The sequence below is a fragment of the Vombatus ursinus genome, unplaced genomic scaffold, assembly GCF_900497805.2.
Source record: "Vombatus ursinus unplaced genomic scaffold, bare-nosed wombat genome assembly UNPS02014859.1, whole genome shotgun sequence".
NCBI classification, from domain to species: domain Eukaryota; kingdom Metazoa; phylum Chordata; class Mammalia; order Diprotodontia; family Vombatidae; genus Vombatus; species Vombatus ursinus.
This window is the reverse complement of record NW_020954637.1, coordinates 1,521,652-1,547,230: the sequence shown is the minus strand read 5'-3', so window position 1 is coordinate 1,547,230 and position 25,579 is coordinate 1,521,652. Positions and strand designations below refer to the sequence as shown.

Here is a 25,579-nt window from a genome sequence, read left to right as displayed (position 1 = left end):
CTAGCATCCTGGTCACTTGGTTCCTCTCCCCCTCCTCTGGGAGGAGTTTCTTGGGCTTCGGCTGGGGCATTGCCCTGGGCACAAACATTTGTAGTCAGAGCTCAGCGGCTCATTCTGCAGGACCCCTCCTAGCTTTCTTTAAAGGTTTAGCACAGCAATCACAAAGGCCAATATTTTTAGGCTGGATGGGCCCTTGCCCTTGCAACTCTGCAAAGCTCTAACTTCTTCACCAAGCCTCTCCAGGACATTAATGGGGACATTATTGCACTCGTTTCTTCAGTGTTGTTGGGGAGAGATTGTTTTGCATACTCCAAAGCCCTAGAGGGAAGGTAGATAATCACCACCACCATTTTACAGACCAGGACCCGAGAGGCTCAAGGGCCTTGTGTGATGCCACCTAGCAGCATCAGAAGCAGGCCTGGTGCCCTTTTTGGGACTCTTTCTACCACATGATCACTTAACAGTTTTCCTCATAAAAAAAAAATACAAAAAAAATAAACAAACCTGTGAGAGGCGTTCCAACCATTATTCCCACTTTATGGAGGTGGAAAGTGAGGCTCAGAGTGATAAACTGACTTGCCCAAGGTTCCCACATGAGTTGGTGGCAGTGGCAGCACTAGGACCCCAGCACTCCTGCCTTCTAATGGGTCACTCTTTCACTGTCCAACATCAGGATTCTGACTTTACTATTCAATTTGGGGGACACCCTAAAGATTTTTTGTACCAAGTGACTTCTGAAAAGGCAGGCAGGGGCCCACCTGCAGAATGAACAGCACAACATCCTTTTTAAATGGAAAAAGTTTACTTTTTTTTTTAACAGGTGTCAAAACATTCACATACAAAGAGGCAGAGGACAGAAAAACGAAATTAGAGCATTTGTTCCTTAATTGTTCATTTTGAAAGAGAATTTAACAGCAGGTGTCATTCATGGCTTTTCAGATTAGAATGAAAAAAAAAAACAAATCTTCCATCATATGGATGTCACCAAGCCTCATTTCCCATTCTGTTCCCTACCCCAACCAATTACCAACCATTGTTTAGAATTACACCTGGGGCTTTCTAATGCAGCCATGGTGGGTGGTGGGTGTAAGTCTAAGAAGTGGAATGCCAGGGATAGCCAGGGGTGCCATCCTGCTCTTGTGCCCCTGGACAGGTGCTGCTGAATTCACAAACATGGCCCTCTAGCTAGGCCCCTGCCCCCTGCTCATTCAGTGCTGCATTTTCCTGGGATCCCCATTTCTTCAGGCTCCTGCTAACCCTTGAGGAAGTTTCCTCAATTACTAGCTGACACCAAACCAGCCAAGGTGGCATTACCTGGCTAAGCCTGTTCTACTTCCTTCTGTCTTCTAGTGCCTGACCCCTACTTACAGGATGGAGGCACCTGCCACAGAGGTGGTATGCGGGGTGGGGGGGGAAAAAGAGGAGACATCCATCCTAAATAATTTTTGAGGTTAACTACATGCCTAAGGATAGGGAGACACTGAGATCTCCCTCCTGAAAGGCCTTTCTTTCATGGAGGAAGGTGCAGGCTTATAAATCAGAGGTATCCACTGAGGTCAGACAGGGTGCATTGTCCTTTGATTAAGATGGGTCAGAAACTATCATCTTAGGTTAAGGAAGAGTGGAACCAATTTACTGCAATGCTCACGTCTTAGAAGCAAAAATCAAACCACAGGTGCCTCACTTGACTTCCTCTAGTTTGAGGGTCCAAACCATCATCTTTATAATAGCTGGAGATGGTTGGGGAAGGTAAACAAAGAGGCCTTGGTCCACTGAGTCTTGTGACCACTTCAGAAACCCTGGGACTCCCAACATGCTCACCTAGAAAGAAAGGGAAAGACAAGACAAGACAGGACCGTTACATGTAGCCAGTTCTAAGGCTTGATCTGGTCCATTCTCCTCATCAGGCAGGAAAGAAGATTGAGCCTCAGAGAGGGGAAGTCATCTGTCCAAGGCTGTACAGTAAGTTCATGGCTGATCCAGGAATTAAAACCATCTGCATATAAGACTATGCTACCTAAGGAGATGACAGCTTTTTAAATAAACTGATGTAGTTACCTCATTTGATCCTCAGAATAATCTTGGAGAAAATGTTATATTATCCCATTTTACAGATGAGGAAGCAGGCTGACAGAGGTTTAATGACTTGCCCAGGGTCACACAGCCATGAAGTATCCAAGGCAGGACTCAAACACAGATCTTTCTGACTCTGAAGTCTGACTCTCCATCTATTACACCACCTAGGAGCCTCCTTATTGACATACCAAAGAGGGCAGCAGACTTGGAGCCCAAAGACTTGGTTTTTGCTCCAATACTTTCTAGCTAGATGAGCTCAGCTAAGTGGAGGACTCCTGTCAATCTATAAAATGGGGTAATAATGCTTTTAATAGTTCACATTACCATACCCTCACTGGATGGGCAGAAGTAGTTCTTTTATTAGGTTAGCATTGATTTCATATATATTTGTTGTATAGATGATGTCTCTCTACAGAATGTAAGGTTCTTGGGGGAGGAAATCTTTCTGTTTTTTAATTAACTTTTTATATTTTGTTTTTATATTGATTACGTTTCCCACCTATATTCCTTTCCTTCCCAGAGAGCTATCTCTTATAACACATATATGTATATGTGTGTGTGTGTGTGTGAGTGTGTGTGTATACTTTTTTTAAGAAGAAAAAGAAAAAAAAATCAGCAAAATCAATCAATATAGCCAAAAAAGTTGACTTCTGCAAAGGAGTGGGGTGAGGTGTTTTCTCACATTTATGGAGAAAGTTCTTAGAGAGCAAAATTATGAAACATGCTGACAGCTCCAGAACAGGCTAAATGACTCCTGTAAGGTGCTGAGTGTGCACATGGTGGAAGAGGTCTTTCCAACCCCGGGAACTAAGAATCATAAAGGGAAATAGGAGAAAAACCCAGGGAAAGGGATTCAGAGCAGTGAAAAGCCAAATTGATCCCTGGAGGCTGCATATTGACTTAGAAAACCACAAATGACCATTATCTTTGTTGTAGTGTATTTTTATTAATTGCAGGCAGCCGCATGAATTTGACAGCTTTGCCCCAGAGGATTTTCCTAATGGTCCCAAGGCTAGAGAGCTCATTTCACAACACCGGTACCCAGAAGACTACTTACTGTTGTCCTATTTGTTGGGATGGGGGAGGTCAGCCGGAGCACTCCATCCTGTGGCCAATTGCTGTAGAAGACGTACACACCAGATTGCTTTACGGTGAACCTGCAGAAGACGGCCATCACAGACTTATCCAAATGGAAGCCTTTACCTTTTGATGAAATATCCACAAAGCACTTGTCCTATCCAAAGTCCATTCCCAGGGGCAGTTAGGTGGCAAAGTGGATAGAGCACTGGCCCTGGAGTCAGGAGGACCTCAGTTCAATCTGGTCTCAGACCAGACATTCAACACTTACTAGCTGTGTGTCCCTGGGCAAGTCACTTAACCTCAATTGCCTTGCCAAACAAAAAAAAAAAAAACAAAAAACAAACAAAAAAAAAGCCATTCCCATGGATGAATCCATTACTTGCACTCAGAGTTCCTGGCATGTTTTTAGAACCTGGGAAATCCCTGGTAACATTCTCCTTCTGCTTTCCTTTCTAAACAATTCCTTTCAATCAATTTACCTGATACTTCACTAGGTGAACATAAGGTAAACACTCAGCAAGTATTTCCTGTCACTAAATGTACACAACATCTTGGGATCCTAGAGAGCTGGAAAGGGACCCCAGAGGCATTTTACAGAAAAGGGGGGCCCAGGGAGCTGGGATTTGCCCAAGGTCCCTGGGTCATAAGTTTTAAGTGGGATCTCAACCCAGAGGGTGTTCTGACTCCAGAGCCAGTGTTCTGTCCCCTGGTCCACGCTGATGAATAAGGGCATGATTTCACCAAACAATCCAAGCATTTGAGGGGGAAAAACGCCTGTAGAAGCATAGCACAAGATCCATCTGGAGAAAAGCATTTGTAGATTGAGAACAATAAACAGGTATGGGATGGAAAGGGGGGAAAAAGATTTGGAGTCAGAATGTGGGCTTAAGTCTCAGATCTGCCACTACCTGGATTACCTTTGCTCCTCTAAGCCTCAGTTTCTTCATTTAAAAATGGGGATGATTCTATTTTTTTTTTAACTACCCATCATGCAGAAGGACAACGTATCTAAAGCCCAGTATAAATGTCAAAAGATCATTGTCATCTTTCTAACTTTACTCCTCCCTTGTCCTTCATGGCTTTTGATTTGAACATCTTTCTACTCATGGGAAAAGAACAACTGAATGCAAGCAGAGTTCTGGACCAAGGGTAGAAAGTGAGGGCATCTTATCTAGTTGAGTGGCCTCAGATTGTAAATGAAGAGGGACCTCTCTTCCTGAGGTCCATGGCAACCCTCAGAGAGGGCCAAGAATCGCTCTTGGTTCACAATTTCCCTCTCAGCCAAAGACCTGATGATGCTCTCCAGGACCTAATATGACTGGAAGCAATGAAGGTCATGGGACTTTTAGACTGGGGACCCTGGAGACTGTTTAATCCAGCCCTTCTTATTCATTTTAATACCGTTTTTATAGAGTTAGTGGCAAAGCTGAGCCTCAAAAACCCAGATCTTTGAATTCTACCCCATATCATCCTGCCTTGAGCCATTTTTTTCTCTGTCTTTTCTAAGACTAGAAACCCTGGCTAGGGCTGTCACTCACCTGGAACAAATTCTATCAAGGCATACATTAGTGCAGGGGCTCTGAACCTGGTACCCCTGTGGAATGACTGCAAAGGATGTGTGAACTCGGAGAGGAATAAAATACATGCCTATTACAATATAATTCATTTCCTGGGTAATCCTTGGTATGTTATTATGCATTTAATAAAATGCATACTAAAAATATGCACTGATGCATATTTTCTGCACTATTCTTGGAAGGGGTCCATAGGTTTCACTGGATGGCCAAAGTTGTCCAGCACAAGAAGGCTAAGAGGCCCTCAGTAGAGTGAGTTGCCAGGATTTGCTGATTCCTTTATCAGTCTATGGACAAAAAGGTTTAATGTGAGGGAAATCAGGAAGCTTCTAAAGATTTCTGGGCTCAGCAGGGAGGGGATCACGGGGAGGCCCCGTTGGACATGGGAGATAATAAGCCATGTCTACATACAAGAAGGATCTTCATTTGGGATAAACTAATAGACTTGGTGACCCAATCAAATGCAGAGGGGGCAACTTGCCTTATGGGGGTGGTGACGTTCTCCATTTGCACCCTCCATGGCTTAGAAGCATAGATTCCCTCTCCATTGGTTTTTAGCCAGCTCCCCACACTACGGAGCCTTTCTTCAAAAATGGGGGGAATGATCCCATCTTTTGTTGGCCCAACATTAAGCAGATAGTTTCCTCCAAAGCTCACGACAAAAATTAGTTCCTGGAAGGAAGAAACAAACGATGAAGTGCCCTCACCTATTATTATTGGTACTGGATACATTGCTCTGAAATTCATAAATGTTAAACGACAATGAAACAACCTGGGTACATTCTCTGTTTCTTAGGCCTTTTAGAGCTCATGGGGGTCAGAAGCATATAGCAAAGAGGGCTGTTTAGACTCCAGCATCTCAGCTCTACAAGGGTCCTTAGAACACAAGAAAGCTCAGCCTGGGAGGGACCTCATGTAAATCGATTAAGTATTTTTTTTAACTTCTATAAGTCACACGGCAAGTGTAACAGGCACCAGCAATACAAGGAAGTAAAGAATGACACGAGGGCAGCTAGATGGTGCAGTGGACAGAGTGTCTGCCTGGGGTCAGGAAGAACCAAGTTCAAATTTGGCCTCAGACACTTTCTAGCTATGTGACCGTTTGCCTCAGTTTTCTCAACTGTCAAATGAGTTTGAGAAGGAAATGGCAAATCACTCCAGTGTCTTTGCCAAGAAAAACCCAAATAGGGTCAGGAAGAGATGGATATGACTGAAAAACGACTGAACAAAAGAATGACATGGAGTTTCCATTACAATGGGGAGGATATGAAGTACATAATACATTGATATATATGTCACAAATCTAAAATGAGTGAGTATAAATATATAGAGAGTAGTTTAGAAGGGAGGGCCCAGGGGTCAGGAAAGGCTTCGTGAAGAAGATGGTATCAGAGCTAGGGAGGAGATTCTTGGAACCCAAAATGTTTGAGCAGGAACACAGAATTTCGGAGTTGGGAAATTTCATGGAACAGAGAATTTCAGAGCAGGAAGAGTCGTTACAACTCACAATTTCAGAGCTAGGAAGAAGCCTTTTTCAACATAGAATGTCAGATACCCGATACAGACCAGATACCTCAGAGATGAGCTAGTCCAGTCTTCTAATTACAAATGAGAAAGCATGCCTAAGGAAGAGGTCGTGTGGCTAAAACTGATCCCTAGTCTCTTGGCCCTCACTGCTTTCTTCCTACATGTTCCCTCTCTCCACCCCAGTTCAGGAGGCCAAAGCCAAAGCAGCTCTTACCTCAATGATTTCTAAATGGGTCATGACATCACTGCTGTCCATGTTTCGACGATACCCCCACGATCTTTTATCCAGGCTGGTGCACATCTCCCACTTGTGTTGTGGAGGAGTCGTTGGCTTGTATTTGTCCATACAGTTGAAGTAGCCCCCATGTTTACACCCAGTGTCCTTGCCCCATCGATCATTCACCACAATTTGATCCTAAATAATGAAGAATGGAAGACCTGAGTCACTATAGATGGAGCCCCATGGATTCCTGTGGCTACAGAACCTATCTGTAAAAGCTAATCTCCTGAGTTTTCTTAGCTGACTTTGCAATTCCAGAATGCATTCTGCTCAGTAAATCTATTCCTTCCCTGTCCTCACATGACCAGGATGCTCAGCCCTTCACCATCCCAGCTGCCTTCCTGTTGACACTCTCTAACTTATCCTTGTCCTTTTTGAGCTGTGGCAGCTACAACCAAACATGACCATGCGGCAGAACAATCATCTCCCATTCCTAGAAGCTCAGGCCCTCTTAATACAGCCCAAGATCTCCCCCCCCATTCTCCCATCACATTGCCGACCCATGTGAATTCTATAGATCACTGAATCCCTCAGTCCTTTTCAGAACAATTGTTGTCTGTTCATTCTTCTTCCTTGTGTACATGTGATTTATTTCTCCTGCTAGAGTGTCTTATCAATATAGTGTGCATATAGTAGGTATTGCATAAAACATCACTAGCTGAAATGAAATGAAATTTACGTTCCCAGGCCTTGGCACATTCAGCGATCCTGCCCCAGACCCAAAGGCCTGTTCTGGATGTCACCTAAGACTCTATGTTAGGGAACAATTTTTTAAATTAATTAATTATTATTTTTCAACATTCACTTCCATAAGATTTTGAGTTCTAAATTTTCTCTCCCTCCCCAAGGGAATAATTCTTTTCAATATCTGCCAGGAACAATGTGAATGTACAGGAACTTAAATTTCTTACTCTTGCCCCAGACCCACAAAACATCCCCACAGCAGCATGCTGCATCCTGCATTCTTGGAGAGTTTCCTTATCTCCCCATCCAGAATTCCCTTCTCTCCTGACCAATCATGGAGGGAAGGAAGGATATGGTTGGTTCCAGGCCCTGGCTCACTCCACCTTCTACAGTCACAAGCAGTCCTTCAGTCACCTACCTTTACAGGGCTGTCATTGTACAGCCAGGCAAGGAACTCGGTGGAATTCCAGTAAGTGTCAGGGGCTTCCCATTCTCCATCAGACCAGATCAGGTCAGGTTTGTACCTGAAAGACATATGGAAGAGTAACATGCTGGAGGAGTCTTTACAATCCAGAACATCGGTGGGGTCTAAGTGACCTAGCAGTGGACCAGAAGTCAAGAGACCCAGGATCTAGGCCCACCTCAAGCACTTGTGAAGAACCACATAACCCCAGGCAAGGAATTTCACTGTTTGAGCCTTACTACCTTCATCTGTAACACTGGGACTAGACTACTGTCCTAGCCTCCCAGGGCTGAAAGCATGGATGTCAAGTACTTCGTAGAGAGGCAACATGGAGCAGTGGAGCACTCCAAGTGACCTTGGAGTCAGGAGGACCTGGGTTCAAGTCCTGCCCCTGGACCATGCTGGCTACATGGACCTGGTAAGCTGCTTCATCTGAGTGCCCTCAGACACTCTCTAAGAAGATGCTGTCTGCCTTGGAAAGTAAGCTCTTTACTGGGAGATGACATACTTGAAAAAAGTAAAAAGGCTTTGAAGCCATAGAACGCTACTCCCTGAACCCATTCCCAGGGCAGTGTCAGCAGGCTTACTCTAGTTAGCCCTTCACTCCATAGAAATTATTGGTCCCTTGGAGAGATAGGAGGACCTTGACTTTACCCCCTTAGTAGGGCCACAGTCAGAGCTCAGTGTAATTGACTATCCCCAAGAGGATATTTTACAAGCAATAGAAACAACTGCCTGCACCTCCCATTTCTCTAGCCTTTTAGTGTTATAAAGCCCCATGACATGGGAATTATAATATAAATGTACCAACCCAATCTTGTAAAGGATGAAAACTGAAGATCAGAGAGGTTCTTACTTGTTCACAAGATCAATCATTTCTGGTAGGGTCTTGGTCTTGACAAAGTTCTGGGTTGTGAAGTTGTTTTTCTTGTCAAGCAGATACAAAGGATGAAACCATTCCAGGAGTGAGTGGTATAGTCCATAATGGATATTCCTAAAAAGATGAAGCAGGAAACTGAATTATCTCACAAGGAATTTTTTAAAATAGCTACTTTTAAAATAAAAATAGCAAGACCTAATATTTTTTAAATTAATTTATTTTGAATTATCCTATTCTTTTTTTTTTTTTTTTGGCTAGGCAATAGATTAAGTGACTTGCCCAGGGTCACACAGCTAATAAGTGTCAAGTGTCTGAAGTTGGATTTGAACTCAGGTCCTCCTGACTCCATATTTTGAATTATCAATAATCACTTCCATAGGTTTTTGAGTTTTAAGCTTTTCTCCCCCTCCCTCCCCAACTTACTCTCCAAGATGGCACGCAATCTGATATAGGCTATACATATACATTCCTATTAAACATATTTTCACATTAGTGATGTTGTAAGTAAGAATTAGAACCAATAGGAGGAACCACCAGAAAGAGGAAACAAAACTCAACAGAAGAAATAAAACAGCAAATAGTATGCTTAAATCTGCATTCAAACTCAATAGTTCTTTCTTTGGATGTGGACAGAATTTTCCAACATGAGGCCTTTGGAGATGTGTTAGATCCTCGTATTGCTGAGAAGGATTAAGTCTATCAATATTACTCATCGCACAACGTGGCTGTTACTGTGTACAACGTTCTCCTGATTCTGCTCACTTCACTCAGCATCAGACCATATAAGTCTTTCCATGTTTTTTTGAAGTCAGCCTGTTCATCATTTCTTATAGCACAATAGTATTCCATTACATTCATATACCACAACTTGTTCAATTCCCCAATTGATGGGCATCCCCTCAATTTCCAATTCTTGGCCACCACAAAAAGAGCTGCTATAAATATTTTTGTACGTGTGGGTCCTTTTCCCATTTGTATGATCTCTTTGGTATATAGCCCTAGAAGCATTATTGCTGGGTCAAAGGGTATGCACATTTTTATAGACTTTTGGGCATAGTTCCAAATTGCTCTCCAAAATGGTTGGATCATTTTACAACTCCAGCAACAATGCATTAGTGTTCCAATTTTCCCACATCTTCTCCAACATTTATCATTTTCCTGTTTTGTCATGTTGGCCAATCTGATAAGTGTGATGTGGGTACTCAATAATTTTTAAGAGTGTAAATGGGTCCTGAAACCAAAAAGTTTGAGAACCACTGATGTGTTAGACCCAGATCTAAGTTGGGAGGTACCAATCCTACTGGGAGCACTAACTCAAACTCAGAAGAAGGAAGCTCTGGTGTTTGAATTCCTTGCTCTACCACCAACTCAAACTCTAATCTTTCTTTAGCTCAGGAGAAAGCGCAGGATGAGAAGCGTAAGGAGTGGGGTGGGTGTATTTTGGCACAACCTAAGGAGGAACATAGGAATGGAGGGGCAAGTGGTAGGAGATGGCCTGACAATCACAATCATAGAATCCAATACTCAAAAGCAACTTTTCAACACCATTAGTCCAAGCCAGGGGTAGGGAACCTTTGGCCTCAAGGCCATGTGTGGCCCTCTAGGTCCTCAGGTGTAGCCCTTTGACCAGATCCAAACGTCACAGAACAAATCCCCTTAATGAAAGAATTTGTTCTGTAAAACTTGGACTCAGTCAAAAGGCCCCTCCCGAGGATCTGGAAGGCCACATGTGGCCTCGAGGCCAAACGTTCCCTATCTCTGGCTAAGCCATCCAGGATAAAAAACTCGATTACTACATAGCTAACAAGTGGTCATCTAGCACCTGCTGGAAGACCTCTGAGGAGAGGTCACCCACCCTGTGGAAGGCAGCCTATTCTACCCATCAACTATCTTGGCCATCCATTTATGCTGCTGATGCTTAGTGAGCTCCCAGTCCACTAAACCCACAGATCTTTTTCAGAACTATTGTTCTGAACCAAGCCTCAAAACACTTCCTGAAAAGGACTGGAGAAGCCCCCTGTCAGTAGATTCTTTCCTAGGCTGATACAGACACTATGGCCTATTCTGGTCAGCCAAATGCCACTTGTAGCCTGATCATCTTTGGCTTAAACCTCAAACAAGCAGGGCCTGGACATAATAATGCTCAATGACAATGAGACTGTTCTGCAGATTACTCTTAGTTATTGGGGAAAGCCAAGGGGACAAGCTGAGGAGATTTAAGTGATTGAAGGCCAGCAAAGGGGAGTCCAGGGCTAATAAAAAACCAAACACACTTACTTCTCTTGGAGGAAACGTCCCAATTCACCCACCAGATCTCGGTGTGGCCCTACATCCATAGAATTCCAGTTCCAAGATGTAGGACTGGGCCAGAGTGTGTAGCCCTCATGATGCTTGCTGGTCAGGACCACATACCTGTGGAAATCAAAGCCACATTGTTAATGCTTTCTTCCTGCTCAAATTCTCAAATATTTACCCATCTGTGTACATAGGGCCTCAGTGAAATGTAAGATTTTTGAAGGCCGGGAGCTGTTTTTGCCTTTATATCCCTAGGGCCTAGCACATAGAAGGTGCTTAACAAATGCTCAGCAAATCAAAGGTGAATAAAAGAAGAGGCCAGCAGCAATTTGTGGCCTCTTCTCTGGCCTTCCTGTGGTGGAAAGCTTTGTTCCTTTGGCTGTTAGGCTTCCTGCAGAATCACAGATCTCAGGGCCAGAGAGGGTGCCTAGCCTGACTACAGTATACCTGACAAGTAATTCCTCAGGCTCTGTTCTAAATCCTCAAGGGAGGGGGAAGTAGCCCCCCTGAGGTAAGCAGCCCAGGCTTCTTTTAGATGGCTCTCAGGGTTGGGAAGTTTATCATTTTATCAAGCCCAAATCTGCCTCAACAATTCCTGCCTTACATGTAATTGGGGAAAAAAATAAAAATACTATATATTAGAAATTTAAAAAAAAAATTGTGCCTTACAAAATGTCTGTCTCTGTTTCTACTTTATTGAGGGTGGAAGGGGACCAGTAGCTCCCTTAAAGATTCCCAACAAATAAATGGTGGCTTTAAAAGGCACTTCAGGGATTGCTTGGGGGAGACATCTGGATAAAGGGAGGTTCTGGGGCTCTTTACACAGAGAACTTCCCTTCCTTTTACATTTCAGCTTCTTTCTTTCCTCTTGCCTCACTGTGCTTTGAACATGAGCCTGTGTTCTTAAAGGCAGAGTTGGCAGAGTCCAAGATATGGCTGACAAGGCTTCAAATAGATCACAATGACAATTCTGTTAACCCAGAACCAGCCTAAAAGCTTACCATGAAAAGACTGGCCACTAGGTGATAACAGGAAGGAATGTAATCTACATGGGTGAAAGGGGACGTTTACACCAAGGAAATCACAGGTCTTTCAAAATACTGAAGATTACCTTTGAGACTTAAAAATGTCTGATGGTGGGGGCAGCTAGGTGGAGCAGTGGATAGAGCACTGGCCCTGGATTTAGAAGGACCTGAGTTCAAATCTGACCTCAGACACAACAACACTTACTAGCTGTGTGACCCTGGGCAAGTCACTTAACCCCCATTGCCCAACGAAAACAAAAATGTCTGATGGTGGGGGCAGCTCAGTGGTGCGGTGGATACAGCACTGGCCCTGGATTCAGAAGGACCTGAGTTCAAATCCGGCCTCAGATACATAACACTTACTAGCTGTGTGACCTTGGGCAAGTCACTTAACCCCCATTGTCCAACCAAAAAAAAAAAAATGTCTGATGGTCAAGGAGAAGGACCAGAAGACTGTTCCAGCCTTTAGATTTCATGATGGCATCTTATGGAGGTAGAAATCCTGAACTCACTACTAACTTGCCAGGGTGAGGCAAGAGGGGGACAAAGAGGGTGTGGTAAGGAAATTAAAATTATTCTGTATTATTTAATAACTGATTCTATTCTGTAACTGACCCTATTTTGTGTTACTGCCCCATTTTGTATGATTGCCCTAGCCTCCTTCTCTATCCCCAAGTTAAGCTCAGGAATGCAGTTTTCCCTCTGAGTTAGCTTAAAGGTGTGGTTGAAAGGAAAAGTCGTTATCAGTCAATCACTTAGCCCCTGGGACTTCTGCTTGTTGTCTGCAAGCCCCAACCAACTGAACCTGGTGCCATCCCCCTAAAGATGTCTCAATCCTTGCCTGTTCTTGTGCAGTTAGAGGACATTTGATTTCCTTCAAAGGGTCGGCAAGCCTGGGAATATTGCTCTCCTAACCAAGATTACAAGAGGCAGATGAATCCCATAAAACAATGAACATTCCTTAATTGTCAGAGAGGGGCATGATTAGCCACAGCTGAATGCCAACCCACTTTTCTTAGGACAGCCAACTATATAACGTTCCCAGCCCCTCTTCTTTCCAGCATGTCAGTAACGAGGGTCCCCCTCTGTTTACTGAGGTTGCTGGCCTTACTGAAGTGGCCAGTCTGACATGCTTTGTTAACAATTATATGTGTGTCACAGTTAATAAGCTGATTTGCTCAGAGTATGTACCTCAGTTTACTTTTGTTGAATTGACTAGTGACAGGGGATGTTCACCAGCTCTTCGTTTCCCCCCAGAGTAGCCACCTGCTCTTTTTAACATTTTCCCTTGAAAAAACAGAGAAGTCTAGAGCTGGCAGTTACTGTTTTTCTCAGTAGAAATGAGCATGTGGGAAGGCAATGTGGTAAGCTTGGGAAGAACCCTGGACATCAGGAGTAAAAGCTGTGCATTCTGGGCTTGGGTGCCTTTAACTCTGTTTGACTTTGTACAAGTTCCTTAACTTTACTGGGCCCTAAATTCTTCAACTATGAAAGGAGGTTGGCTGAGCTGGTCTCTGTAGCCCCTTCCACCTCCAAGAGAACAAGACTAATCTGAATATAACTAGGGAACAGAATCATCTGCTATGAAGGAAAACCATCTTTCTTGATTTCTTTTCTAAAGGTCTTATGGTGGAAGATACTGGGAGGATAGGAGATCCTATACATTTATTCCACTAAACTGGAGTCTGTGAACTTGTTTATTAAAAATAATTTTGACAAATGTATTTCAATAACTGGTCTACTTTGCAATCCTATTTTTTTGGGGGGGGGCTAGGTAATGGGGTGAAGTGACTTGCCCAGGGTCACCCAGCTACTAAATGACAGAGGCCAGATTTGAACTCAGAAAGGTGAATTTTCCTGACTCAGGCAGACACTTTATCCATTGTGCCAGCCACCTAGTGTCCAAACATGATTGTAGGATGAGCCAGTTCTCACCTCTGCCCCTAATTATCTAGCTAATCTAGACATCTTGTCATCTGACCTGCTGCTCACTACCCTACTTGTACTCCCTTACCAGGAATGGCCAGTCTCAAACCAGGACCAGCCAGCTTCAAACCCGGAGCACCAGAGACCCTACCCCACCTACACTGTTTCAGGATTCCAAAGTTGAATTTACTCAGTTTTAGTAGGAGCTGCCTGAATTACATACCAGCTCCTCTATATTTGCATCCCTAGGGCAGAGCACAGCAGGACCTAAGAGGAGTTGAATAAATGCTTGCTGATTAATGGCAATAAAGCATTTATTAATAGTTTACTACATGCCAGGCTAAGCTATAAGGGCTGGGGAGACAAAGAAAGACAAAAAACAATTCCGAGCCTAAGGAGCTTACAATCTGATAGGGAAGACAACATGCAAACAGCTATACACAAAAAAAGCTATATACAGAACCCTCAGAGGCCATTTAATCCAACCTCCTCATTTTTCAGTGAGGAAAGTAAGTCCCAGAAGGGAAGTTAAGTGACTTACCTAAGGTAACACTGGTAAACCCAATCATTTTACAGATGAGAAAAGTGAATGTCAGAAAGGTTTTATGGTTCCAACCATCAATAGGCAGCTATTAGGTGTCAGGCACTGGGCTACTCACTACTCAAATACAATCAGTGAAACAGTCCCTACTCCCAAGGAATTTTCATTCTAAGTCATTTGCTGTTCAGTCCTGTCTGACTTTTCATGATCCTATTTAGGGTTTTCTTTGCAAAGATACTGGAGTGGGTTGACATTTCCTTCTTCAGTTCATTTAACAGATAAGGAAAACCTGAGGCAAACAGGGTCACAAAGCTAGGAAGTGTCTGAGGCTGAACATGATCTCATCCTGACTTCAGGCCTGGGGCTCTACCCACTGGGCCACCTAACTGCCCCTTCTAACTCACAGTAAGCCCTTCATGAATCCTTGTTGCTACCAAGGCAAGGTTTTGCTCTCTACAAAGCAGTGACAGTGCTGGACTCGGGAGTCAGAAAGTACTAAGTTCAAATCTAGTTACAGTTACCAGCCCTGTGTCTGGGACAGTCAATCAATAAACATTTACTAAGTACTTCAGACAATGTGTCAATCGCTGGGGATACCAAAAACCCCCAAACCAAAGCAACCCTCCCCAATTCCAAACGGGAAAGTCACTCATGATGCCCCAGTATCCTTATCTGATGAAAGGGATGGGATAAAACTGGGCTATTTGTAAAGCCATGTAGCAGTTGGGGCGGGGTCTGGGCGGAACCCTGGCCCCACTCTGCCCACCCTTGGGGGGGTGGCAGCGTGGCTTCGTGGGGCGGTGCCCCGGGGTGGAATCCGACGCCTCTGGGCTTCAGTTTCCTCCTTCGCAAACCCGGGACGGGTCAGGCCCTCCCTGGCTGGCTCCGCCGGTCTCACCTGGCCCCGGATTCCTCGAAGAGGTCGGCCCATCGCTTGGGGTCGTAGAAGCTGGCCCGGAACTGGGGGCCGAAGTCGGGGTAGGAGAAGCCCGGGGGGTAGTTCTGCAGCATGAAGGCTTCGTACGAGGGATCGTGCCGGCCCTGCCAGCTCCACCAGAACCACTCGCTGCCCCAGGCCGGCACCGAGTACACGCCCCAGTGCACGAACAGGCCGAACTTGGCCTCGTCAAACCAGGAGGGCAGCGGCCGCGAGTCCAGGCTCTCCCAGTCCGGCGTGTAGCGCGCCGAGGCCGAGGCCGCCAGCAGGAGCAGCGGCAGCTGCAGCTGCAGCCACCTGCGACGCCGCTGGGCCGCCGAGGCCACCGTGGCGCCCATCCAGGAGATCGCCATCCGACTATTACCGAGCGGTGCGCTAGGCCCCGTCCTGGTTCGCGGGCTCCTCCTCTTGGCCGCGCTGATTGGCCGTCGCGAAAGAAGGGGGCGGGGCTGATCTCGCCTCCTAAACGAGGCCCGCTGGCCTTCCAGGACCAGCACGCACTATGGCGCCCTCTGGCGTCCGAGAAGGGGAAGCGGGGGCAAGCCTCAATGGATAATACCGGATGACAGCAAGGCAGCGCTGTTTAGTAGAGCTCTGGATTTAAGAGAGAGGCTTGGGGTCAAACTTCAGAGCCCCTGGGCCAAGTCCCTTCACCTCTCCGGGCCAGATTTTTCATATGTAAACTGAAGGCTGGCCAGTCCCTTTCCCTAGCGTGCGCCCTCGCTCGGTCTCACCTGGCGCCCGACGCCTTCAAGAGGTCTGTCCACTGCTTGGGCTCGAAGAATCCTGCCTCGAACGGGGCCCGAGGTCGGCGTAGGAGAAGCCCGGCGCGCAGTTCTGGCGCAGGACGGCTTCCTACCTAGCTGGGATCGTGTGCCGCCCGCCAGCGGCGCTACTGACTGGATACCCGCCTAGTGCGCCGGCCTTGGTCTCGGCGAACCACGACCGCTCGTCCAGGCTCTCCCAGGCCGGGGTGTAGCTCGCCGAGGCCGAGGTCGACGATGTCGGTAAGAGCAGAGGCAGCCGCAGCTGCCGAAGCTGGGTTATGGACGTTACCATGACTGCCGTCGCGGACATAGCGACCCGATGGCCCGAGCGGCTAGCCCAGGCAGCCTCTAGAGCGCAAGGGCAGTCCTAGCCGGCTCGCGGACTCCGCCCCTCCTGCCCACTGATTGGCCAACGAGATGCGGCCTCTTAATCAGCTCCAGTCTTAATCCACAAGATCCGCCCCCTGCTGCTGGGGGTGGGGCCTCTCCGTATCATATCCCCAGTGATTGGCCAGAGGGAAGAAAGGGGTTGGGATTGATTTCTGCCTTCTAGGTTACTTAGGTTACTTAGGTTACTTAAGTTACTTAGAACCAGCGTGGGCTAAGAGACCGGAGTAAACCTCTAGGGATAAGAAGGAAGATGAGTATAATTTAATATTGTTAAAAGTGGATTTTTAAGGATTAGGAGTAAAGAGTGGACTGTTGGGGGTTGACGTAAAGAATTCCATTTTGTTACTAATTCAACTTTGTTATGTATGGTCTCAGCAAGTACTGCAGGATCAGCTTACACCAGGCTTCACTGTCTTCTTTCCTCTCCTAAATGCTACAAAGAAACTTAATTATTGCAAGGGACTTTCAGAGCCCTAGGACGCCCGCTCCTCTTTATCTTGTCTGTAACTAATGTATGGTCCCCTTTAATCTAGTGAGAACATTCGCTGACAAGTACACATTCCTATATCTTCTGTAACTGGAGATATACAACCCTCTTTAACAAGTCTTTCTCTCTCTTCTCTCTCTCTCTGTCTCTCTCTCTGTCTCTCTCTCTCTCTCTCTCTCTCCCTCTCTCTGACTCTCTTCTCTCTGTCTCTGTCTCTCTCTCTGTCTCTGTCTCTGTCTCTTCCCTCTCTCCTCTCTCTCTGTGTCTCTCTCTGTCTCTCCTTTCTTTGTCTGTCTCCTCTCTCTGTGTCTCTGTCTCTCTCCTCTGTCTCTTCTCTCTCCGTCTTGCTTTTATCTCTGTCTTTGTCTCTCTGTTTCACCAGTTTTTGCTTTGTAACAAGCAGGCATCCACGTAATGAATGGTATATTTTTATATACACACATATAATGACATATATGCGTATATTATATATGTGGTATATATATTTATATTTGTATATCTTTATTCATATTTCCAAATTGTGAATCAATGGTGAGTAGGACTTCCATTGTCTTGCTGTGTAGTTTCCTACCTTCAGAGGGAAGAAGAGATTAGCAGATTAGGGTTTTGTTTGTTTTTTTAGAAAAGCCAGAGCAAAGCATTTTGTTGCAATAATAAAACTTGAAACTCATAAGTGGTGGAAGGAGAATGAGTGGTGGCAGTTTCTCTTACCAAATCACTCCACAGATTAGCCTAAGTTGGATGGGAGTAGGTGAGAAGGAAGGGGACTGGTGGAAGGAGCGGGGTCAGCGGTCAGGGAGCTGAGCATAAAAAACAAATGTTGAAGCTATTGGCCAACATCAGGGTTTTTTGTTTTTGTTTTTTTTTTCTTTGTAGAGAACACGCAAGGATTTCTTGTGATGATAACTGGGCTTTCACTGTGTTGAAAATTTTTACAATTTAACAATCAATTCAATTCTTCAATTTAACAATCATAATTTCTGCAAGTTAACATCAATTTAAGTTCCTGGAATTTAGGTAGCTGTGGAGCTCTGATGGCTACTGCAGATTAAATCCTCCAAATCTAGAAAACCATAAGATGGGTCGTCAAAGTCAGGCATCAGTAAAGTAGGTTTATGTTAATTTGAGTTGTCCTGCAGGTAAGATACTAAGTGACTGGTCCAATACTGCATGGAAAATGCTGCTTTAAAAAGGCATAGGTTGGGGCAGCTAGGTGGCACAGTGGATGGAGCACCAGCCCTAGATTCAAGAGGACCCGAGTTCAAATCCAGCCTCAGATACATAACACTTGCTAGTTCTGTGGCCCTGGGCAAGTCACTTTAACCCCATTGCCTAACCCCCCACCCCAAAAAAAGGCATAGATTAAGACTCCAGCTTCTGGGATAAGAAATCACTATTTAACAAAAACTCCTGGGAAAACTGGAAAAATATATGGCAGAAACTGGGCATAGACCAACATCTTACATGCTGCAGGATTTAGATATAAAGACTGATACTATAAGCAAACTGGAAGAGCAAGGAATAGTTTACCTTTCAGATCTATAGAGAAGGGAAGAATTTATGACCAAACAAGAGACAGAGAACATTATGAAATGCAATAATAATAATAATAATAATTTTGATTACATTAAATTGAAAAGTTTTTGCACAAACAAAGTGAATGCATTCAAAATTAGGAGGGAAGCAGAAAACTGGGAAAGAATTTTTGCAACCAGTATCTCTGAAAAAGGCCTCATTTCTAAAATATGTAGAAAACTGAGTCAAACTTATAAGAATACAAGTCATTCTCCAATTGATAAATCGTCAAAGGATATGAACAGGCAGTTTTCAGAGGAAGAAATTAACACTATCTTTAGCATATGGAAAAATGTTCTAAACCACTATTGATTAGAGAAATGCTAATCAAAATGACTGTGAGGTACCACATCACATCTTTCAGATTGGCTAACATGACAAAATAGGACAATGCTAAATGTTGGAGAAGATGTGGGAAAACTGGAACACTAATGCATTGTTGGTGGAGTTATGAAATGATCCAACCATTTTGGAGAGCAATTTGGAACTATGCCCAAAGGGCTATAAAAATGTGCATGCCCTTTGACCCAGCAATACCACTCCTAGGTCTGTATCCCAAAGAGATCATAAAAATGGGAAAAGGACCCACATGTACAAAATATTTATAGTAGCTCTTTTTGTGGTAGTCAAGAATTGGAAATTGAGGGGATGCCCATCAATTGGGGAACAGCTGAACAATTTATGGTATATGAATGTAATGGAATACTATTGTGCTATAAGAAATGATGAACAAGCTGACTTCAGAAAAACCTGGAAAGACTTGTATGGACTGATGCTGAGTGAAGTGAGCAGAACCAGGAGAATGTTGTACACAGCAACAGCCATGTTGTGCAATGACTAATTTTGATAGACTTGGCTCTTCACAGCAATGCAAAAATCTAAGACAACTCTCAAAGATTCATGGTGGAAATTGCTACCCACATCCAGAGAAAGAACTATGGAGTCTGAATGCAGATGGAAGCAGACTATGTGTTCTCCTTTTCCTTTGTTGTTTTGTTTTATTGCTTCATTCTTGTAATTCCTCCCATTAGTTCTAATTGTTCTTTACATCATGACTAAGGGGAAACTATGCTTAATATGAATATATAAGTAGAACCTGTATCAGATTGCACACTGTCTTGGCAGGGGGAGAGGAGTGAGAAGAGGAGAAAATTTAGAACTCAAAATCTTATGGAAGTGAATGTTGAAAACTAAAAATAAATAAATAAATTATCAAGGAAAAAAGTAAAAAGGCATAGGTTGAGGGGACGGAGCCTGTGGAGAAGAAAGAAGGTTGGATACTTGAGGCAGCTTTTCCTTTCCACCTTCATTTGGGACAGGGGGGCTGATATGCTCCAAGGAGAGAATTCAACATGGGGAATATGTCAACCCTCAATGGTTACTCAATCCACTACGGCTTTACAGCAGCAGGAATTAAAAAAAAAATACAAAATAGATATATTTCATCCAAAAAAGTAAAAGGGGCAAAGATTTTCTCTGTCCAAATAATTCCTGTTCTAAGGTTAACTCATCTGAGGTCTGTTAATGCATGATCATACATTTAATATTAAATCTATACTCAAAAGATTTCAATTTAAATCTAGACCCTAAAAACAAAAGCAAAAAGACGAATGACTTGACAAGTCAAGATTTATGGTGAAATGGAGACTTCCAGCTGACTCTATGCTTTCCATCCAGTGTAGCACTTGTCCCCAATTTGATCTTCAGCCACCTCTGAGAAGAGAAGCTGTACCTTCCACTCAATGATAATCATTCTCACACCTGTTCATACCCTACATACACATCCAAGTGATTCTAAACTCCCTGGATGCTATCATTTAAATTCCATTCCCCATCCCCTCACAATCTGATGCTTTATTCCTATCTCCCTAAATCCTCTTACCCCAAAGTTCACACCAAGCCACCCATCCCTTCCACTGTTTCCTCTGGAATGCTTTTTCATAGGCAACAAATTTCCATTCACAATCTTTTCCTTTTCCACTCTTTCCATATCCTGTTACTGAAATCTGGCCCCGCTGTGATAACACAGTTTCCCTGGCCTCTTTTTTATTACTGGCTACGCCTCCACACTCATTTCTCTAGGCTCACTGGATAAAGCAGGTGAGTCAGCATACTCCTTGCTCTCCATTACCATTTTCAGATCCTCTCCCCTATCTCCAACACTCAGTAACATCTCCTCCTTTGAGCATCACGCAATCCCTATCTACCATCCAATCAAAATCCTGGTATTTGTCTATAGACCTATAGGATACTCCTTTTCCTCAACTAGTTTAGTATCTGGCTCACGATTTCTCTTCTGACTCTCCCTCAAACACCCTAACCATTCAGTTCTTCAACCTACTTGCTTCCCATGAGTTGCTCCTACACCCCATGAGCCACATGCAAACATGGCTATATCTTTGATTTTGCCATCACCCCAAAATGCACCACTTCCATGTTCCAAGAGTTCCCAAATCCCCTCATCTGATGATAATCTATTGGCTTTTCACCTCTCCCTCCCCTTTCCTTACCAAACTCAATACTTTGTCCACATTGTGACCTCCAACCCCTTGACCCCTCATTTCCCTTGGCCAATGACCTCTACACTAGCCAAGCTCCTCTTTTCCTTATCTTGATCCCTTGGTTCAACTCTATTCTGTCTTCTTCTCTTGAGTCACTTGGCCCCCTTATCATCTCAAAGATTTCATCCTGCTTGGGGAATGACTTGTATTCTTATAAATTTGACTCAGTTCTCTATATATTTGAGAAATGAGGCCTTTATTAGAGACAATTGCTGTAAAGATTGTTTTCCAGCTTCCTGCTTTCCTTTTAATCTTGGTTACATTGGTTTTATTTGTATAAAAGCTTTTTAATTTAATATAATCAAAATTATCTATTTTACATTTTGTAATGCTATCTCTTTTTTGGTCATATCTTCCCTTCTCCATAGATCTGACAGATCAACTCTTTCTTGCTCTCCAAATTTGCTTATGGTATCACCCTTTATGTCTAAATCATGTATCCATTTTGACCTTATCTTGGTATACAGTGTAAGATGTTGGTCTATACCTAGTTTCTGCCATATTCTTTTCTAGTTTTCCCAGGAGTTTTTGTCAAATAGTGAGTTTTTATCCCAGAAGCTGGGGTCTTTGGGTTTATCACTGTTACTGTGGTCATACACCACTGTTTTGTGCACTATTCCACTGATCCACCAATCTATTTTTTAGCCAGTACCAGATAGTTTTGATGATTACTGCTTTATATTACAGTTTGAGATTTGATACTGCTAGGCTCCCTTCCTTTGCATTTTTTTTTCATTAATTCCCTTCATATTCTTAACCTTTTGATCTTCTAGATGAATTTTGTCATTTTTCTACCTCTTTTGTATTTATATGTATGTGTGTGTTTATATATGTGTATATATCAGTTTGATTGATATGACATTGAATAAGTGAATTAGTGTAGGCAGAGTTGTCATTTTTATTATATTGGCTCAGCCTACCCATGGGCAAATGATATTTCCAGTTGTTTAGATCTGACTTTATTTGTGTGAAAATGTTTTGTAATTGTGTGCATATAGTTCCTGGGTTTGTCTTGGCAGGTAGACTTCCAAGTATTTTATATTGTCTACACAGTTAATTTAAATGGAATTTCTCTTTCTATCTCTTGCTGCTGGGCTTTGTTGGTAATATATAGAAATGATGATGATTTATGTGGGTTTCTTTTATATCTTGCTAACGTTGTTAATTATTTCAAATAGTTTTTTTAGCTGATTCTCTAGGATTCTGTAAGTATACCATCATACCATCTGCAAAGAGTGATAATTTTGTTTCTTCATTGCCTATTCTAATTCCTTCAATTTCTTTTTCTTCTCTTATTGCTAAAGCTAACATTTCTAGTACAATATTGAATAACAGTGATGATAATGGGCATCCTTGCTTCACCCCTGATCTTACTGGGAAGGCTTCTAGCTTATCCCCATTATAGATAATGCTTGCTGATGGTTTTACATAGATACTATTTATCGTTTTAAGGAAACTCCCTTTACTCCTTTGTTCTTCAGTGTTTTTAATATGAATAGGTGATGTATTTTGTCAAAAGTTTTTTCAGCATCTACTTAGATAATTAAATGATTTCTGTTGGTTTTGTTATTGATATGGTCCATTATGCTGATAGTTTTCCTAATATTGAACCAACCCTGCATTCCAAGTATAAATCCCACCTGGTCATAGTATATGATCCTTGTGGTATATTGCTATAATCTCCTTGCTAGTTTTTTATTTTAAAATTTTGTATCAATACTCATTAGGGAAAGTGGTCTGTAGTTTTCTTTCTGTTTTTAGCTCTTCCTGCTTTAGGTATTAGCACCATATTTGTGTCACGAAAGGAATTTGAAGTTTGGAATTCTTCTTTGCCTATTTTTCCAAATAGTTTATATAGTACTGAAATTAATTGTTCTTTAAATGTTTGGTAGAATTCACTTGTGAACCCATCTGACCCTGGGGATTTTTTCTATTGATGACTTGTTCAATTTCTTTTTCTGAGATGGTGCTTTTTAGGTATTGTTTTTCCTCTTCTGTTAATCTGGGCAATTTATATTTTCATAAATATGCATTGATTTTGCCCAGATTGTCAGATTTGTTGGCATATAATTGGCCAAAATATTTCCTAATGATTGCTTTAATTTCTTCTTCATTGGTGGTGAATTCACCCTTTTCATTTTTGATACTGGATATTTGGTTTTCTTCTTTCTTTTTTTAAATCAAATTAACCAATGGTTTATCTAGTTCTGTTTTTTTCCCATACAACCAGCTTCAAGTTTTGTTTATTGGCTTAATAGATTTCTCACTTTCAATTTTATTAATCTTACCTTTGGTTTTCAGGATTTCCAATTTGTTGTTTAATTGGGGATTTTCAATTTTTTTTTTCTAGTTTTTTAGTTGTATGCCCAATTCATTGATCTATTCTTTCTCTATTTTATTGCTGTAAGAAGTTAGAGCAGTAAAATTTCCCCTAAGTACTGCTTTGGCTGAATCCCAATTGTTTTGGAATGCTGTCTCATTGTTGTCATTTTCTTTAATGAAATTATTGATTGTTTCTATGATTTGTTCTTTGACTCACTTATTCTTTGGGGGAGACAACATGCAAACACATGTATACAAAGCAAGCCACTTACAGAATAAGAATCTATAGCAAGCCCAGCAGCCACACCCTGGTAAACCATCTTGGCAGGTGGGCTAAGCCAGATTGAGAGTAACCAACAGGACTCCACCTCGTCAGTGAGTTAGGGGGTGTCTGCCCCAAGCATGTGAAGACCTCCCCCAGTGGACTTGGTGCATGAGAACAATTTGTTCCAGTACCCATGAAGGTGGAGTGCTTAAAGAGACTGGAAAGGTAAGAGGGGCCTAAGTTATAAAGGGCTTTGAATGCTAAACAGAGCATTTGTTTATTTGCTCCTGGGGGCAATAGGGAGCCACTGGAGTTTATTGAGTAGGGGTAGGGAGGTGACATGGTCAGACCCACACTTTAGGAAAATCATTTTAAGTGGTTTAATGGAGGATGGATTGGACTGGGGAGAGACCTAAGGCAGACACACCCACCAGCAGGTTATTGGGCAGTCATGAGGTGATGCCTACCCCAGGGAACAGCAGTGTCAGAGGGGAGAAGGAGGTTGTATTCCAGAGACGTGCAAAGGAGGAATCGACAGGCCTTGGCAGCAGCTTGGATATGGGGGATGAGAGAGAGAGGAATCCAGGATGACGTTGAGGTTGTGAACCTGGGGGGCTGGGAGGATGGTGTTTTCCTCTATGGTAATAGGGAAGAGAGGAGAAGGGGGAGGGTTTGAACGGGAAGAAAATGAGTTCTGTTTTGAACATATAAAGTTTAAGATACCCATCTCCCTTCAGGCGACCCGTTCCTCTTTGGGATAGTTCTAACTTTGGAAACCTTTCTTTACTTTTATTAGTCTTAAATCACCTTGTCTGTCAACTCTCCCCTTTGCAGCTACTAGTTGTGCCCTTTGGGGCCAGGCAGAAGAGTCTTGGACCTCTTCCACAAGGCCATCCTTCTAGTGTCTGAGGACAGCCGTCTTCTTCCACCTTCACCTCCACATCTTCTCTTTCAATTTTTTTTTGTTTTTTTGTTTTTTAAATTAATTTATTTTGAATTGTCAACAATCACTTCCACAGGCTTTTGAATTTTAAGTTTTTTTCCCCCTCCCTCCTCACCTCCCTCCCCAAGACAGTGCACAACCTGATATAGGCTATATATATATATACACATTCCTATTAAACACATTTTCACATTAGTGATGTTGTAAGGAAAAATTAGAACCAATAGGAGGAACCACCAGAAAGAAGAAACAAAACACAACAGAAGAAAAAAAACAGCAAATAGTATGCCTCGATCTGCATTCAAACTCCATAGTTCTTTCTTAGTATGTGGATAGCATTTTCCATCATGAGACCTTTGGAGATGTCTTAGATTAGATATTGCTGGGAAGGGTTAAGTCTATTAATATTAGTCATCGTATGACATGGCTGTTACTGTGTACAAGGTTCTCCTGGTTCTGCTGACTTCACTCAGCATCAGACCATACAAGTCTTTCCAGGTTTTTCTGAAGTGAGCTTGTTCATCATTTCTTGTAGCACAGTAGTATTCCATTACATTCATATACCACAGCTTGTCCAGCCATTCCTCAATTGATGGGCACCCTCTCAATTTCCAATTCTTTGCCACCACAAAAAAAGCTGCTATAGATATTTTTGTACATGTGGGTCTTTTTCCCATTTGTATGATCTCTCTGGGATATAGCCCTAGAAGTGCTAGCACTGGGTCAAAGGGTATGCACATTTTTATAGCCCTTTGGGCATAGTTCCAAATTGCTCTCCAGAATGGCTGGATCTTTCACAACTCCAGCAACAATGCATTACTGTTCCCATTTCCCTACATCTTCTGCAACATTTATCATTTTCCTGTTTTGTCATCTTGGCCAATCTGATAGGTGTGATGTGGTACCTCAGAGTTGTTTTGATTTGCATTTCTCCAATCAATAGTGATTTAGAGCATTTTTTCATATGACTATAGACTCCAC

At 43.0% G+C, this 25,579-nt stretch overlaps 1 protein-coding gene and 1 pseudogene across 1 annotated transcript; both read right to left on the bottom strand.

The window, feature by feature from the left end:
* Positions 1–783: 783 nt before the first annotated feature.
* Positions 784–15,656, bottom strand: LOC114027370 (tissue alpha-L-fucosidase-like). Its single transcript, XM_027841383.1, has 8 exons — positions 15,250–15,656; positions 10,842–10,976; positions 8,541–8,678; positions 7,640–7,745; positions 6,472–6,672; positions 5,212–5,402; positions 3,134–3,233; positions 784–1,821 (listed from the first exon to the last, which is right to left on the bottom strand). Exons 1-8 carry the CDS (start codon positions 15,639–15,641, stop codon positions 1,681–1,683), a joined length of 1,404 nt encoding a protein of 467 aa, XP_027697184.1. The 5' UTR covers positions 15,642–15,656; the 3' UTR covers positions 784–1,680.
* A 731-nt stretch (positions 15,657–16,387) lies between these two features.
* LOC114027378 overlaps positions 16,388–25,579 on the bottom strand; it is a 39,383-nt pseudogene continuing 30,191 nt past the window's right edge.